At 35.8% G+C, this 15,296-nt stretch overlaps 1 protein-coding gene across 1 annotated transcript in view; it reads right to left on the minus strand.

The window, feature by feature from the left end:
- Positions 1–15,058, minus strand: part of LOC107596364 (monocarboxylate transporter 8-like) — a 24,886-nt gene extending 9,828 nt beyond the window's left edge. The window contains exons 1-3 of the mRNA XM_016287088.1: positions 15,022–15,058; positions 14,799–14,952; positions 9,614–10,094 (exon numbers count right to left, since the gene is read on the minus strand). Of these exons, the coding sequence (XP_016142574.1) occupies positions 9,614–10,094; positions 14,799–14,952; positions 15,022–15,058 (672 nt within the window). The remainder of the gene's footprint in view (positions 1–9,613; positions 10,095–14,798; positions 14,953–15,021) is intronic.
- Positions 15,059–15,296: the final 238 nt, after the last annotated feature.

Raw genomic sequence — 15,296 nt, forward strand, 5'->3', positions numbered from 1 at the left:
CCAGGCTCCGCCACCACCCAATCACAACGATCCCTCTCACCTGAGTTCTAAGCACCCGCACCTGTCACCAATCAAGCACCTCAATTCCAGCCTGCATAAAAGCACACACCTCAGACACCCTCACTGTCCGGTCTCGTTTACACGTAGAGGACTCAATGACTTTGCTACTGATTACCGTTAAATACTTTGTGCATTACTTACCTCCTGTGTTCCTCCTAGTGTCTCCTCGTCTCCAAGTATCTCCTAGTTCCCGGATCGCTGAGGTGTGTGCTTCCCCCGGATACCTTCCAGCCTCACTCAAGCAAAAGACTCGGATTATTCCACTCTCCATATCCTCTGCACTCTCTCACGGACCTTTCCCTCACCCGCACTTCCTCCGGACCCAACACCAGTACTCACGGTGACCAAATAAACTGTTGTATATAACTAACCTGTTGTGCCACGCCTCTTCCGTAACATTTAAATAATTTAATATTTCTATATTAAAAAAAAATTTAAACCTTAATCTCAACATGGATTTAATTGCACTCATGCCACCTCTGATCCTCATTAAATGTCTGAAAATACACCTACAAGCCACTTTTGTGTTCTTCTGTGCCACCTCTGTACAAAATAATTAATAATGATTTCATTTGATTAGTAACTTATTCTTCTTATTCTACTTGTTCTTATTCTATGGTTTTAATTAGAATTTTTAAAAAGATGACATACGATGACATACGTACTTTTAATAAAATTAGAAAAATGCCATTACAAAGGTAAAAACAAAATTCCACTTTAAATCACTTTAAAATTTATCATCAAATTTTGGATTATTGATAAGAAGGTGCTCCTAAATTTGATTGTGCTCCTAAATTTTTTAAGTTAGGAGCATAAGTGCTCCTAAAAAGATAAATAAGCGTAGAGCCCTGAATTGTGTGTGTATGTGTGTGTGTGTGTGTGTGTGTGTGTTTACGCATATTGTGATCAGCTCTTATGGTCAGTTAAAATTGTTTATTCCTCCACTTATTTTGATATTGTCCTTAAAACCAACCAATATCTTTCTCACATGACCGTAGAGTGACCATAAGATAGAATGAGGGCTGGATATCCTCATATGGTCAACAGATGTCCCCGGATGTGAAAGGTCAATAAGCCTGGGGGCTTTAATTTGACATGTCAAGATTCAAAATGGAACAAAGCTCTTATTATGGATGTGGGTCAATGACGGAATTCCACATACTAAAACCGTATTGACCTATTTGACAGCTGGAGAATTAAAAGGTCACGGGTCAACGTTGGAATTCCAAATATGCAAAAACCATTTGTCATATTGACATCTGAAAATTAAAGGGTCAAAGGTGAACGCAACCTGGGTGGTCCGGGGTCAAGGGGTCAAACCCCTCAGTGCAAAAGTTCAAAGGTCATCGTCAATCAAAAAAGTTGACAGGTGGTGAAGCATATTTACTACTTTCATTAACCGACAGCAGCTTTTATATTTGGGTGGAGAGCGGAGCATTTGCGTCGCATGCAAAACACAAAACTGAGCGGCTCCGATGGAGAAAATCTGACTGGATCTAAAACTTTCAGATGACACACAGCTCATCCGACACATTTCTCCGTCTCTGTAAGTTCCCGAAACCATGAAAACACACGGTAGACACGCGTTTGTGCAGCAGAGTGGCTCTCTCTCTACACTGTATGATGTGACAGACAACTAGTTGTCCAGTCCTATGAAGGGCCGTACAAGCCATAATTTATTCTGGTGCTCTCACACACTTATATTCTCCTTTCACATACATACATTTTTGCTCTCATATTAACAAACTTTAACACACGCATTCTTACATTTTCCTCATACATTCATATTTTAAGCACATATTTATTCATTTTGCTCTTATGCAAATGTATTCAAAGTATGTAATGTTATAAATAATAAATCTATGTAAGGAGAAAATGCATGTTAGTCTGAAGAAAATATGTGTATGTAAGAGAAGAATGTATGTTTGTCTGAGCGAGTATAGTGGAAACGGAAGGCAGGTTAAGCGTGATCAGTGTTACATCAGCATGGCTGAGGTAGATGAAGCGGCCGCAGAAGTGTTTCAGCAAGCTATTTGTTTTTTTTTTAAATATTATAATTGTGAAAAGCCATCTTTGGCCTTGTCCCTTGAGCGAGTTGTGATTGGGGGCGTGGGCACAGTGGTACAGCACCTTCTCTGTTTGCGCATCTCTGCTCTTTGCGTCCGTATATCCGGTTTACAGATATTTGGTAATAATGTCATTTGTGTGGAAATGATTGCATTGCATTGCAGAAATTTAATTGAGTTCTTTTGCTTCATCTTGCACTTGAATGGTTTAAACGTCTAGATATCTTGTATTTTGGCATAATTTTTTATGTACTGTTCGAGCACGAGAGAAGAGGCGCAAGAGAACTCGGGGTTCGGGGGTTTGTGTGCTCCAACACGTGCAATATTTAAAAAAACACACGTGATGACTCAATTCCTCTCTCGGGACCGGGATAATGACCTTAATGGGTTAAGGCCAGTTTGGCCAGTAACAGAGCAAATAAACAACTAATAAATTTAAAAATAATAATAAATAAATAGGTAACCAGTATGGGAATCGGCCCATTCGATTGTGAAAAAAATCAGCAATTGGAATCGGTCATGAAAAATCCTGATCAGTGCATCCTTGGAATACAGTTAAACCTACCTGAAAAACTTAAAGCATGGTTCATTTCATTTTTATCTTTTTACTATAGTCTCTATTTGTGATAAATGGTTATCATTTATAACAATAAAAACAGTAAGTCATATTTATTTATTTTTTACATTTTATTTTAATTTTTTTATATTTATATATTTTACTTATTTATTTATTTTGTGAGTGTGTCAAGGCCAGTGAATTTTTTGCCAGGGCAAGTAAAAAATTTGAACAGTACAAATTTTCCGTAGTGTTGAGCCCTGTCAGTACTTTCAAAATCAGTATCATAACACTTGTACAGAGATCTGTAGAACAAGTCGGTTACAGAATGACTCTTTAAAATTTAAAATTAAAGTAAAAAAAAACAATAAAAAAACGGTACTTGAAAAGAAAACAGGATGACTTTGAATAGCATAATAGTTGTGATAGGATGAGCTGAGGAAGTCTAGCAGATGTATTTCCTGGTTTGAGTGACTTCCTGCTTAAAGGGGAAGTAATGGATACCCAAAAAAAAACTTAGAATGAATACATGTGTGAAAGTGACAATGTATATATGTGAGTTAGAATGTAGGTATGTAAGAATAAAGAATGCATATGTGTGGATGTGTAAATATATGTGCTTGAAAGTCAGAATACGTGTATGTGTTGAAAAGTAAAGTGTTTATATATGTAAGCAAACATATGTATGTGAAAGAAGAAATGTGTGTGAAAGTAGAAGCATATGTATGTGAACGGAGAATGTAAGTGTGTGAGAGAGGAGAAAAAGGTGCCACGACCTTAAATAACCGTACTGTGTGTGAACGTAACCGTATTAAGGACTCAAATACAGTATTCTGCTGCTGTGTGAACGTGGCCAAACTTAATCTCAGTATTCATTCAGTGTTATCTTGTACACATGCATAAACATTAGCCTCTTATTGACATAGAAGTGGTAGTTAAGTGTGATTCCTGTGGCTAAATGCATCACTTGACTAAACGGCTGGCTTTGTACAGCCATAGTCAGCCTCTGGGCTTCATCAAAGCCCTTTTCTTCAGCCTTATCAATGATGGCATAATGCTGCTTTGTGGTGGGAACAGAGGAAAAGCAGCTATAAGTTGAATATTTCCACTCATAGACGCCCTTGTTTCTAAGAAAGGAAGAGGGGGAGGACATGAGGTTAAAAATAAAAAATCCTTTAGAAGAATTTCCTGACACTAGAGATCACAGGCCTGTGGATTGGATGTCTTTTGAAAACCGCTTGAATGAGAAAACCTTAGGGGCACATCAAAAGTCCTGCGATTTCACATTTAGGTTTAATGTGAAGGAAGGGCTTTCCTATTTCACCACGAGAAGCGAGAACCAAATGCATACACACACACACACATATACGCACAACAAAAGCCGGGACTAAGTGTTTACTTCTGGTGCGAAGCCTGAAAAAACACGACTGTAGGTGGAAGAGTGAGACTGAGGCGAGGGGGGAAAGGTCTCTCTCATCAACTTTATACCAACGCCCACAAAAAAATACACGCACATCCCAAACACACACAAGTTGGCTAACTCACAACTAACCAAATAAACACTTGCTTCAAACACATACCAATGATTTGACATATATCAACAGAACACAATTGCAACAAATGCGCACACAAACACACACACACACACACACACACACACACACACTTCAAGTATAATGAAAACATATTGGTGCAGGATTTACTTTGATACAATTTGCACTCTGAAATAGCTTGTAATTTTTTTATTTATTTTTTTTACACAAATGATTACAAAGAAATGGCAAGCAACACACTGAATTAATCGTGAATTTTTTAAGACTCCAATATGTTATATATTTTCAAAATATACTACCACTCAAAATTTTGGGGACATTGTGATTTTATTTTTTTTAAGAAATTAATCCTTTTCTTCAGCGAGGACACATTACCTTGATTAGAAATGACATAAAATATATTTATATTGTTAAAAAGGGATTGGTGTGTTTTTAAACATTTTTTAAAGTCTCTTATGCTCACTAAGAATGCATTTCTGTTGGGAAGTATCAATATAAAATTATTATTTTATTAGAATATATTTTCAAATGTAATTTATTTCTGTGATCAAAGCTGAATTTTCAGCATCATTACTCCAGTCTTCAGTGTCACACGATCCTTCAGAAATCATTCTAATATGCTGATTTTCTGCTCAAGAAACATTTCTTATTAATATCAATGGTAAAAACTGTTTTGCTGCTTCATATTTTTGTGGAAACCGTGACACATTTCCTCAGGATTATTTGATGAATAGAAGGTTCAAAAGAACAGAATTTATTTGAAAAATAAATCTTTTGTAATATTATAAAAGTCTTTACTCTCTGTTTTGATCAAGTTAATGCATCCTTGCTGAATAAAAGTAATACTTTCTTTAACGCTGATAATTTGAGCACATCTCCATTAACCACACTGAAGTATTTCCACACATGCTGAGCAACTAAAGATTTTGAATTTCCTCGCTTTACAGGGAAAGAAACGCACACATGAAGGAACCATCTGCATCAAGCTTTTCTTTCAGTAAACAGTGCATTCTCTTATATCATCACATTTTATGGCCTGTTTATCAGTGTAACCCAAACTCGGCTGGAAACTAATTCTCAGCTGAAAACAAGAGAGAAGCACCATTACGGCTGAGTAATTCAGGTATCCAAGTAAAAGTATGTCCATCACTATGACAACAGAGACAGAGAATGAGTGAGAAGGAAAGGTGAAACAAGGACAGAAATCCCCAGAGTCTGACCTGAGATGACACACGCTGAGTTAATAATTCATCATCAACATGTGTGGACTCATCACATAAGCTTTCTGTCATGCAGAGTGCAGTAAATATTTCAGTTCGCGGAACCCTAAAACATTATTTATGCATAGGACGGGCGCTTCGGTCCTATAGCCTCCTCCGTTTTCTTAACGTTAAATGCACACCGGCTTGACTGTAAATCAGAGGCGTTTTGTTCACTTTGTTTTGTCGGCTTGTAAACAATAGCCTCCACGAAACAGCAAATGTCAAAACCCTGTTTAACATTCAGTTCAGAAATAAAAAAGGATTTTTTTTGCATTACTGAACTTCATTAGTGTGCCAAAAACACTACATTTCATGATTTATTGACTGCACTGATAAGGATTTGGTATTTAAAAAATGTTAAGAAAAGCAAATCGCTTCCAAGAAGCAGAGCTACTGCAAGTTTCATGTTTCATAAATTATGTGCTAAATCTGAAGACTTAGTTCACACCAAAATAAAAATGGACATTAATTAGTCATCTTATAAAACAATATGGCACAAACACAAAATAAGATGTGAGGCTTGTTCTAGTATTATTTACTGTATATACTATGATAGTATTTAATAATATTTCAAATTAGCTTTTAAGCTTTTAGTTCATTTAAATTAGCATTCAAAAATGATCAATATGCCTCCACATTTTTCCCCATGTTGATTTTAGTCCCCATCACTTAAGCAGGGATATATAAACATGCATATTAATTAAATTAATTATTTTTACATTTTCAGTTTAATCTCAGTTTAAGTTTTAGTGATATTGTGTGCATTTGTCGTTTTTTAATACTTGTATTTAGCTAAGTAATTAAACTTTAATTTTATTATTTTAGTTTTAGTAATTTTAGTGCTTATAGTGTTCTAATAATTAACTAAAACTAACTAAAAATAATTTTTGTTAGCTAAAATAAAGCTTACATAAAACAGAATATTAATATTAGATGTAAATATTAAACTTAAAAAAAGGCTGAAACATTCCAAATTCCAGCGTTTGCCTTGGCAACTAAACAGATTAAAATAAATTTAAGTTTAAAAGAATAGCTCACCCAAAAATGACAATTTGTTGAAAATTTACTTTTTTTGTTTCTTCGTGGGAACAGATTTGGAGAAATGTAACATGTCTTGAGAAGGAAAAATCTTTGTGTTTGTAAGGCATTTTTACGTTAAGCTGTTGCTATTATGGATATGAGTCCATAATAACGCGTCCTCCAGTGAAAAATCCCATCCCGTTGTCTCACATCAAAATCCACCAACATGCTTGTTTAGAACTGTTTTTGATTGTGCATATTTCTCTCCTTATTCAGACGAGATTACCTTTTCACTGGAGAAAGCAATATTATAGACAGAGGACTTGTATTTTAGCTGGAAGCGATGGTTTGAAATTAAAAACATCTTAATAATGGATTTGTTTCTTACAAACAAGCAGCTTTTCACTTCACGAGATCTTAATTGATGGACTGGAGTGGTGTGGATTACTTGTGGATTATTGTTATGTTTTTATCAGCTGTTTGGACTCTCATTTCTGACGGCACCCATTCACTGCAGAAGATCCATTGGTGAGCAAGTGATGTGATGCTACATTTCTTCAAATCTGTTCCCATGAAGAAACAAACTCATCTACATCTTGGATGGCCTGAGGGAGAGTACACTTTTTGGCACTTTACATTTTTTGGTAACTGCTCCTTTAATGGTGATGAACCCTGTTGTGTCGAATTCATTCATGCAGTTTGATGACTCTAGTTTAAAAATGTCCCGTCAAGTTTTTAGGGTGAAAGAAAGGACAGGGGTGTCAAGAGGAATAAACTCCTACATGATGCAGAATGAGTATCCTGAGTCAGTATGATTTCAAATCATGAGCTCAAATGTAATTAAATGTTTGGAAAAAGAATTTGGGTCACAGTGGGAGTTTTGCAAAATGACAGACTGGTAACAATTAATCATTGATCACATCTGAATCTGAACCATTATATGGCTCGAGAAGATCTTATTTATTGGATTGTACTAATTTAAATATCATGACATCAATCATCACTTCAGTCAACTGCACTTGTATTATTCTGAAAATCTGTGGAATCTATAGGCCTGTGTGCATAAGATCTGTAATTATGATTTAATGGTGGAACTCGGCTTACAGCACACCAGGGCTTTGTGCCAAATGTCTGGAAAGCGAGATATTAATTATGCTCAGAATCTGGCATAAAAAATAAAACTCAACTTGAGTAGTGTGCAGTTCATTTAAATTAGTAGAACTATGCCTCCACATTTTTTCCCATGTTGATTTTAGTCCCCACCACTTAAGCAGTGATATATAAACATGCATATTAAAGGGGTCATGTGATGCGATTTCAAGTTTTCCTTTCTCTTTGGAGTGTTACAAGCTGATTGTGCATAGATAAGATCCCTGAAGTTGCAAAGACTAAAGTCTCAAAACCAAAGAAATATTCTTTATCAAAGTTAAGACTCTGCCACGCCCCCCCAAAACGGCTGGTTCTAACACGGCCCCCACATATCTACCTCACTATGTGGAAATATTAGCATAATGCCGCCCAAATGTGCACGCAAAGAAAGAAGGCGTGGTTTCAGTAGCCGCAGTTAGTGTTGAAGCAGCCATGTCAGGGAGACGCTGTGTGTTTCTAGGCGAAAGCAAAATCACTTTATTTGGCCTTCTGAAAGTAGATGCATTTAGGTATTTAAGATTACTTACAACAGAATAGCAATGCATTTTATGGACGACCGTTTCGTGAAACTAGGAGAGGAGGTAATTCTGACTTTGCTATGACAATCTGCGCTTCTGAATCAGTTACTGTTTTGTTATTAGTTTAAGTATTTGCTATTGATTAACCGTGGCTTGTGTACTGCAAACACATACCAGCTTCATCACTGTGTCTGTCACGCAACTCTGTTCCCCTTTCAGGCCTGAACTGATGGTAAAATTAATGAAATTATTTACTGTCTTTACATTTATTTTGAAAGATGAAGCTCACAATTATGGTAAGGGGCGTTACATTTCCGACGAGTGCTTGCGGTGTTCGGCCAATCACAATGCACTGGGTCAGCTGGCCAATCAGAGCAGACTGCGCTTGTCGGAAGGAGGGACTTTGTAGAAAACAAAGCGTTTGAGAGAGGCGGGGCATAGAGCACTACAATAATGTACAGTATTTGAAAAATAATGTGTTTTTTGAGCATGTCAACATATTCTGTTACACCAAATACACAAAATAATAATCTTTAAAAAAGCATCATATGACCCCTTTAAAAAAAATAATAATAATATCTAAATATATATATTTTTTTCCCCCAGTAAAATATCTAAACCTTCTTAAATCAAGCTACTTTTACCTGAGAAGCAAAATTACATTAAAAATATTTAAAATTAGGTGACTTTATGCTTAAAACAATAATTCCCTTTGAGTTTTTTCCCCCCCTCTTGATTTATGTGTAAATTCACTTAATTTTAGATGTTGTTTTTTTACACCTTTTAAAATTTTTCGTAATGCCTTATGTAATTTAGCTTCTTACATAAATGTATCTTGATTTAAGAATGTTTGAATATTTGCTAATAAAATGGTTGTTAAAATGATTTTTGAACATAATGTGCCTGTTTACATTTCAGTTTTGACTTGGAAGGGAGCACATACTCTGCTATTATCCAGGGTTGTTATTGTAAACTAAAACTATTAAATTATTGAATAAACTATTCAATTATTAAATAAGCTAAATAAAATGAATTTAAACTAAATTAATTAAAATATAAATATTAGATGAAAACCTTAAACCTAGAAATATTGCCTTGGCACACAACTAAAATAAGAAGAATAAGTTGAAGTACTAAAACTGAAATACTAAAACAAAATGATATTTAATAAATACATTTTAGTATTAAATAAATGCTCAAATAAAACAAATTCAAACTAAAATAAATTTAAGCTAAATAAAAATATTACAGAAAAACATAAGCTACTCAAAATTACAAAAGCACATAGAATTAATAAAACTTAAAAAATTAAATAAAAATAAATAAAAATAAAAGCTCATTCAAAATATTATTAAATACTATAACAACATATAAATAGTATTAAAATAACACTGAAAATGACACTATATGGTCTCAAACCACAACTCACCAGGTGCACGTACGGAACGAAGTATCCCAGAACTGCCGTGGCGACGCCGAACGCCCAAACCCGATAGGTCAGCACACCAAACACTCGTACGTTAAAGTACTTCCTGATTTTGGCCAGGCCCTTCTGCCACCTGCTCGCTGACTCCAGGCTGGACGGGGGACCTCCGTCCATTCCCATGCCTGGCATCGGGCACATCCCACTGGGCATGAGTGGTTTGAAGGTGAGGGCCAGCAGCGACTGGACCAGCATGAAGATACTGAGGATCTGGAAGGTTCTGGGAAGGCCCAGCGGTCCCACCACTTTCTTGAGCAGCACAGGGAGCCCCATAGAAAAGAGGCTGCTGCCTGCCGTCACCACGCCATTGGCCAAACCCAGTCTCTGTCGAAAATAATGCCCCAGGATCACCAGAGACGGCTGGAATGCGAATGAGGATCCGCAGCCGAACAGTATCCCGTATGTGAAGTATCGAAGACCCAGTGTGCTGAGGAGAGAAGACAAGATGTGAATGTGATAAAAGGAAAATGGATAAAAGAACAATGCTGATGAAAGGTGCAATTTTAGTATCATACTATTGTAGTTATATTATCATACTATAATAATATGTTGTTATTATTATATTACTATTATAATACTATAGCTTTTGTTCATATTTTAAATTAATTTTATTTTTATTTTTTTATCTTTCCTTCTAAATTTGTTAATTTTGTTGGGCATTTTCAACATTTTTATTAGTTTTGTGGGGGTAGGGGGTTATATATCTATATAGTTTTTATTAAAGGGGGGGGGGGGGGGGGTGATTTACACTGCTAAAGAGTTTGATTCTCATGCTAAACATGACCAAAGTCTCAAAAAACGAGTTGGACGTGTCAAAGACACTCCTTCAGAGTTCGTATAATTTTCAAAAATGTTTTTTTTTCGAGTATGGCCCTTCATGACATCATATAGGGCGGAATTCCTTTTATGTGCTCTTCTTCCAGAACAGCGCGCGTGCACAGCAACCAGACTGTTTTCAGAGAGAAGCATAAAGCTGTATCTGTCTCTTATAAATCTGATAAAACTAAAGACTCTTTGGAGATATGAAGGAAACAATACTACTCTATAGGTAGTCAAGATTAACATGACATTGACAGAAACTGTGTGTGTGTGTTACGTCCCCTTTAAGTTTAAGTGTATTGTTTTGTCATTTCTATTAGTCAGTTATTTTTTAAATATGTCAATATAGTTTTTTTAAGTTTTAGTTTAAGTTTATTGTTGTGTTTTGGCATTTTCATTAGTTTGTTTTCAATTTAAAATAAATCTATAGTTTTTATTAGGTTTTAGATTTAGTTTATTTCGTTTTTAGTTCTATTTTAGTTTTTTTTTCTACTTAACGGAAAAAAAAAAGTTGCTTTGCTAACTAGCAACTAGATAAATAAAACGTTTAAGGTTTTTTTATGTATATTTTATTTTATTTCAGTCAACATTTATCTTATTTCAATAAACAAAAATATATTTTTTAATGGTTTTAGCTTTAGTTTTTAGTGAACAACAATAAGCCTGCAGTTTACTTGAAAGTATATTATTAAAAATCTGTATTTGCAGATAATATAACATAAATAGAAAAAAAGGCCATTTAAGTGTACTTATAACAAGTCCTAATTAAGTTAGTCAAAGAAAGCACTATAAAACTCATATTTCATTTAAGTTTAAACTAAATACATTTACATTTAATTGCTATTAATTTAAGTGTCTGAAAACATTACATTCAATTTGCGCTTAAGTATATTCTTTTAAAGTTTATTATTTCCGTAAAAAGCACTCTTTTAAAAAGTAAGGTTTTTCTCAAGTGTCCATAAGCAACTTCTGCAAGATGGCTGCACAAGAAATAAAGTCATACAAGGTGCAGGACTGATTTTTACATTTTTACAGCAGAACTGTTGAACTTTCATGTTTTTCTCTCCTTATTTAAACTAAAGCATTTCACTTCCAAATGACCTGTGACACCTGAAGCCAGAGAATGTGCAACACATGGCCAGCAGGACACGTTATTTGCTTAATGACCAAACAGACGTTAGTGTAAATGATGGATTGTGAGATGGAAGAGAGAAGCTCGACCCTGCAGGAGACACTTGTGTTCAAAGCCTGAGGAAAGGAGGGAAATAGTTTGTTTGTTTGTGTGTGTGTGTGTGTGTGTGTGTGTGTGTGTGTTTGCATGCACTTGTTAGTGTTTGTTGAGCGTTTCAGGTTCTAAACGCAGCAGGACCAGGGTGACCGTTTGTTCCAACCTTTTCTAACAACAGCAAGAGCTTTTTTTTTTGCTTGGAATAAAATCAGCACTCTTTCCAACTGCACAAGGATCTCAGAGAGAAGGCACTGTGAGAAAACAATGAGAAGGAAAAGAATGAAAGAAAGGAGGGAAGAGAAAGGAAGCAAAGATTACATAAATGTTCTGTCGTACAGGTCTTGCTCTCGAACGTGTTTGTTTTTTCCTTTTGTTTAAAAGACTGTCAGCGTGATTAAGTAACCTTTTATATAAGCACACTTAAGGAGGCTGAGTGATTTGTCCGCCCCCATCACTTCAACCACAACATCTCTACAAAACCCAGCCTTCAAAGACATGAATGCACAAAATGAGTGACAGGAGATATTATTGATTCAGATCTTACACACGTAAAAGAGAAACAAAGAATTGTTTTGCAGAAAAATTTTGTTCTTGGAAAAAGGCAGAAGAAAAAAAATAATATAATAATATTTAACAGAAAAATATTGTTTTTTTTCTTCAATAAATGCACAAGAAAAATCATAACAATAGTTATATAAAATAGAAAAAATAATTAATAAATATAGAAAAAATACTGTTTGGGGAAAATTTTGATTGATTTTATTTAGTTCTGTGTGTATATTTATGGTATATTCTGTATATTCAACAGTTAGGAACTTAATCGTTTTTTAATGCATGTATCTTAATTTTTTTTACTTTCTGAGACTTAGCAAATGTGCAAAATGTTCAGCACACTGTGGTGCTCATACTGTACATCTGGGGCGAGTGAAAGTTTACACTTTATGCATGCCAGAAGATAACAAAGACACTTCAAAGTAAAGGGAAACAGATTCCCACAAATATATAGACTACAAAGACTGAACTATATGTGCTGCAGTTGTGTATGTCATGTACAAGTTAAAGGGGTCATATGATGCGATTTCAATTTTTCCTTTCTCTTTGGAGTGTTACAAGCTCTTGGTGCATAAAGAAGATCTGTAAAGTTGCAAAGACTAAAGTCTCAAATCCAAAGAGATATTCTTTATAAAAGTTAAGAGTCAGCCACACCCCCCTAAAACGGCTCGTTCTAACACGCCCCCACATGTCTACATCACAATATGGGAAGATTTGCATAACGCCGCCCAAATGTTCACGCAAAGAAAGAAGGCGTAACTTTTATTCTCGATGTAGAATTGCCGCCGCCGTCATGTCGTGAAGACGCTGTGTTTCGTTGTGAAAGCGAAACTACTTTGCTTGGCCTTCCAAAAGAGAATGATATCTGCTTCGTCATGCCTGGAGCTGATCCGTGCTGGTCGCTGAGGAAATACATCAACTTTACACTGTGGATCACCGGATCGCCTTTCGCCGCGGACGAAGCGGAGTCCAGCCCGTGTGGTTGCCGCAAGCCTCCTTCATCGAATCCGCCGGCCACGCCGTTCTCAAGCCCACCGCCTCTGCTCACTCAAGCCCCCAAAAGACAGTATACATCATTATAATCCATAATTATGTCCCCAATGAATTCCTCGTTTATAATGGGTTTTCATGTTTTTGAATCATCGCTCCGGCCTGACAAGGCATCACAGTATGTGAGGGGCGTAACATTTCCGTCACACACTTGAGGTACTTGGCCAATCATAACGCACTGGATAGCTGGCCAATCACAGCACACCTTGCTTTTCAGACCGATGAGCTTTGTAAAAATTGACGCGTTTCAGAAAGGCGGGGCATAGAGGAGAAACAATAATGTACAGTATGTGGAAAATAATGTTTTTTTTTACCTTAAACCGCATAAACACATTGCATTACACCAAATACACAAAATAATGTTCTTTTTAGCAACATCATATGACCCCTTTAACTCAAATTAAGTTTAGAAACATCTGCATTGAGCAGTTCAAGGACAGATGCTGTAACAGGGCTCGACAATAAGGGTTGCCCGATGGCCCGGGGCCAGCGTGAAAGATGTTCTGGACAACTGACGGATTTGTCACTGGTCTGATCTGGCCACTGCTGCGTCTTCACGAAAGTTTATCATTTGCATGTGTTTGTAAGCCTTGATAATTTAAACATTTAAGTGATTTTAAAGCATTCAAGCGCAAGATGACAACTCGCACACAGAGTCGCAGACAACACCGAATTGAGTTCTCTTTTGCGACTACTTGTGCTTTAACAGACAAATACACTTGGCCAATTTGAACATTCAAGCAATTCAAAAGCATTCAAGCTCAAGAAGATGCAAATAACAACTGATTCAGTGTCTTCTGTGAGCACAGCGTACATTCACAGAGCTGCGTCTCAGGCATCGCATAAGCCCCAGATTTTCTTTCCGCGTCTTGCACTTGAACAAACAAATACATACAAAAGTATGTCAAAATATCCGTCTTGGCAAATATCCTCGAAAACAATCTGTTATGTCTTTAAGTGAACTTAAACAGTGACGGTGCTGGATGAGCATTCTGGATAAAATAAATGTGTTTTGGTAAGGCTGAAAGAATTAAAGTAAATCTAAAATTCCAATGCAGGGTCAGTTTCAGGAAATGATGTTATTGTGTGTCACATTACCAAGAACAGTCACATTATTTGACTGATTTCATTTTGTTCTGTGTGTATAGTTATTTGTCAGTTCTGTTCAAAATGTATGAAATAAATCAAAATAATAAATATTTTACATTAAGTTATTGTTTTTGGAAAAATGTGCATGACAAAAAACATACAAAAATAAATATAAAAATATCATATAATAAAAAATATTTTATAGGAAAAAAAAAAATATATATATATATTTTTTTTTTTTTTTTTTTTTTTTTTTTTTTTTCATTTTATTTTCGGAAGCGTACGTGCATATAATTTCCGAATGGACTGTGAAAATGCTAAAGTAACACGAAAAAAACTAAACAATTTACAAATGTTACAAAAGAAAAAGTAAGAAAAAAAGAAGGCATTTACGTTGCGAATGAACTGGTGAGAAGACCGAGGAAGGCCACAAATGCTCCGCAGACGGCTGTCTTCCGGCATCCGAAGTGATCGGTGAACATACTGACCACCGGAGAGCAGAAAAATATCATCCCCATCGCCAGAGCACCAACCCATGCTGGACAAAGAAAGAGAAAAAGATTTGATCAATAAATTATGAAATACATTGTCCTGATTTTCCATTTGCCAAACTCACTGCCACGATGCTGAGGTGTTCTGGGAGGTTGGAACATTGCTGTCATAGATAAGTATATACATATCTATAGTTGCTTTTCTGTTGCTACTGTAGGTCGTTCTGAGAATTTTTAGCGCATTGCTATATAGTTGCTAGGTGTTTTTTACTGGCATCAAGTCTCATGTGATGAATGTGGAACAACACCAACAATTTCCTCCAACAATTTTGTATCGATCTTGAAGACGTCCACGAACATATCGTAGAGATTGTGTCCCGTTTGTGCCCACCTTGGCAAG

The sequence above is a fragment of the Sinocyclocheilus grahami genome, unplaced genomic scaffold (assembly GCF_001515645.1).
Source record: "Sinocyclocheilus grahami isolate Dianchi unplaced genomic scaffold, SAMN03320097.WGS_v1.1 scaffold218.1, whole genome shotgun sequence".
In the NCBI taxonomy this organism is placed as follows: domain Eukaryota; kingdom Metazoa; phylum Chordata; class Actinopteri; order Cypriniformes; family Cyprinidae; genus Sinocyclocheilus; species Sinocyclocheilus grahami.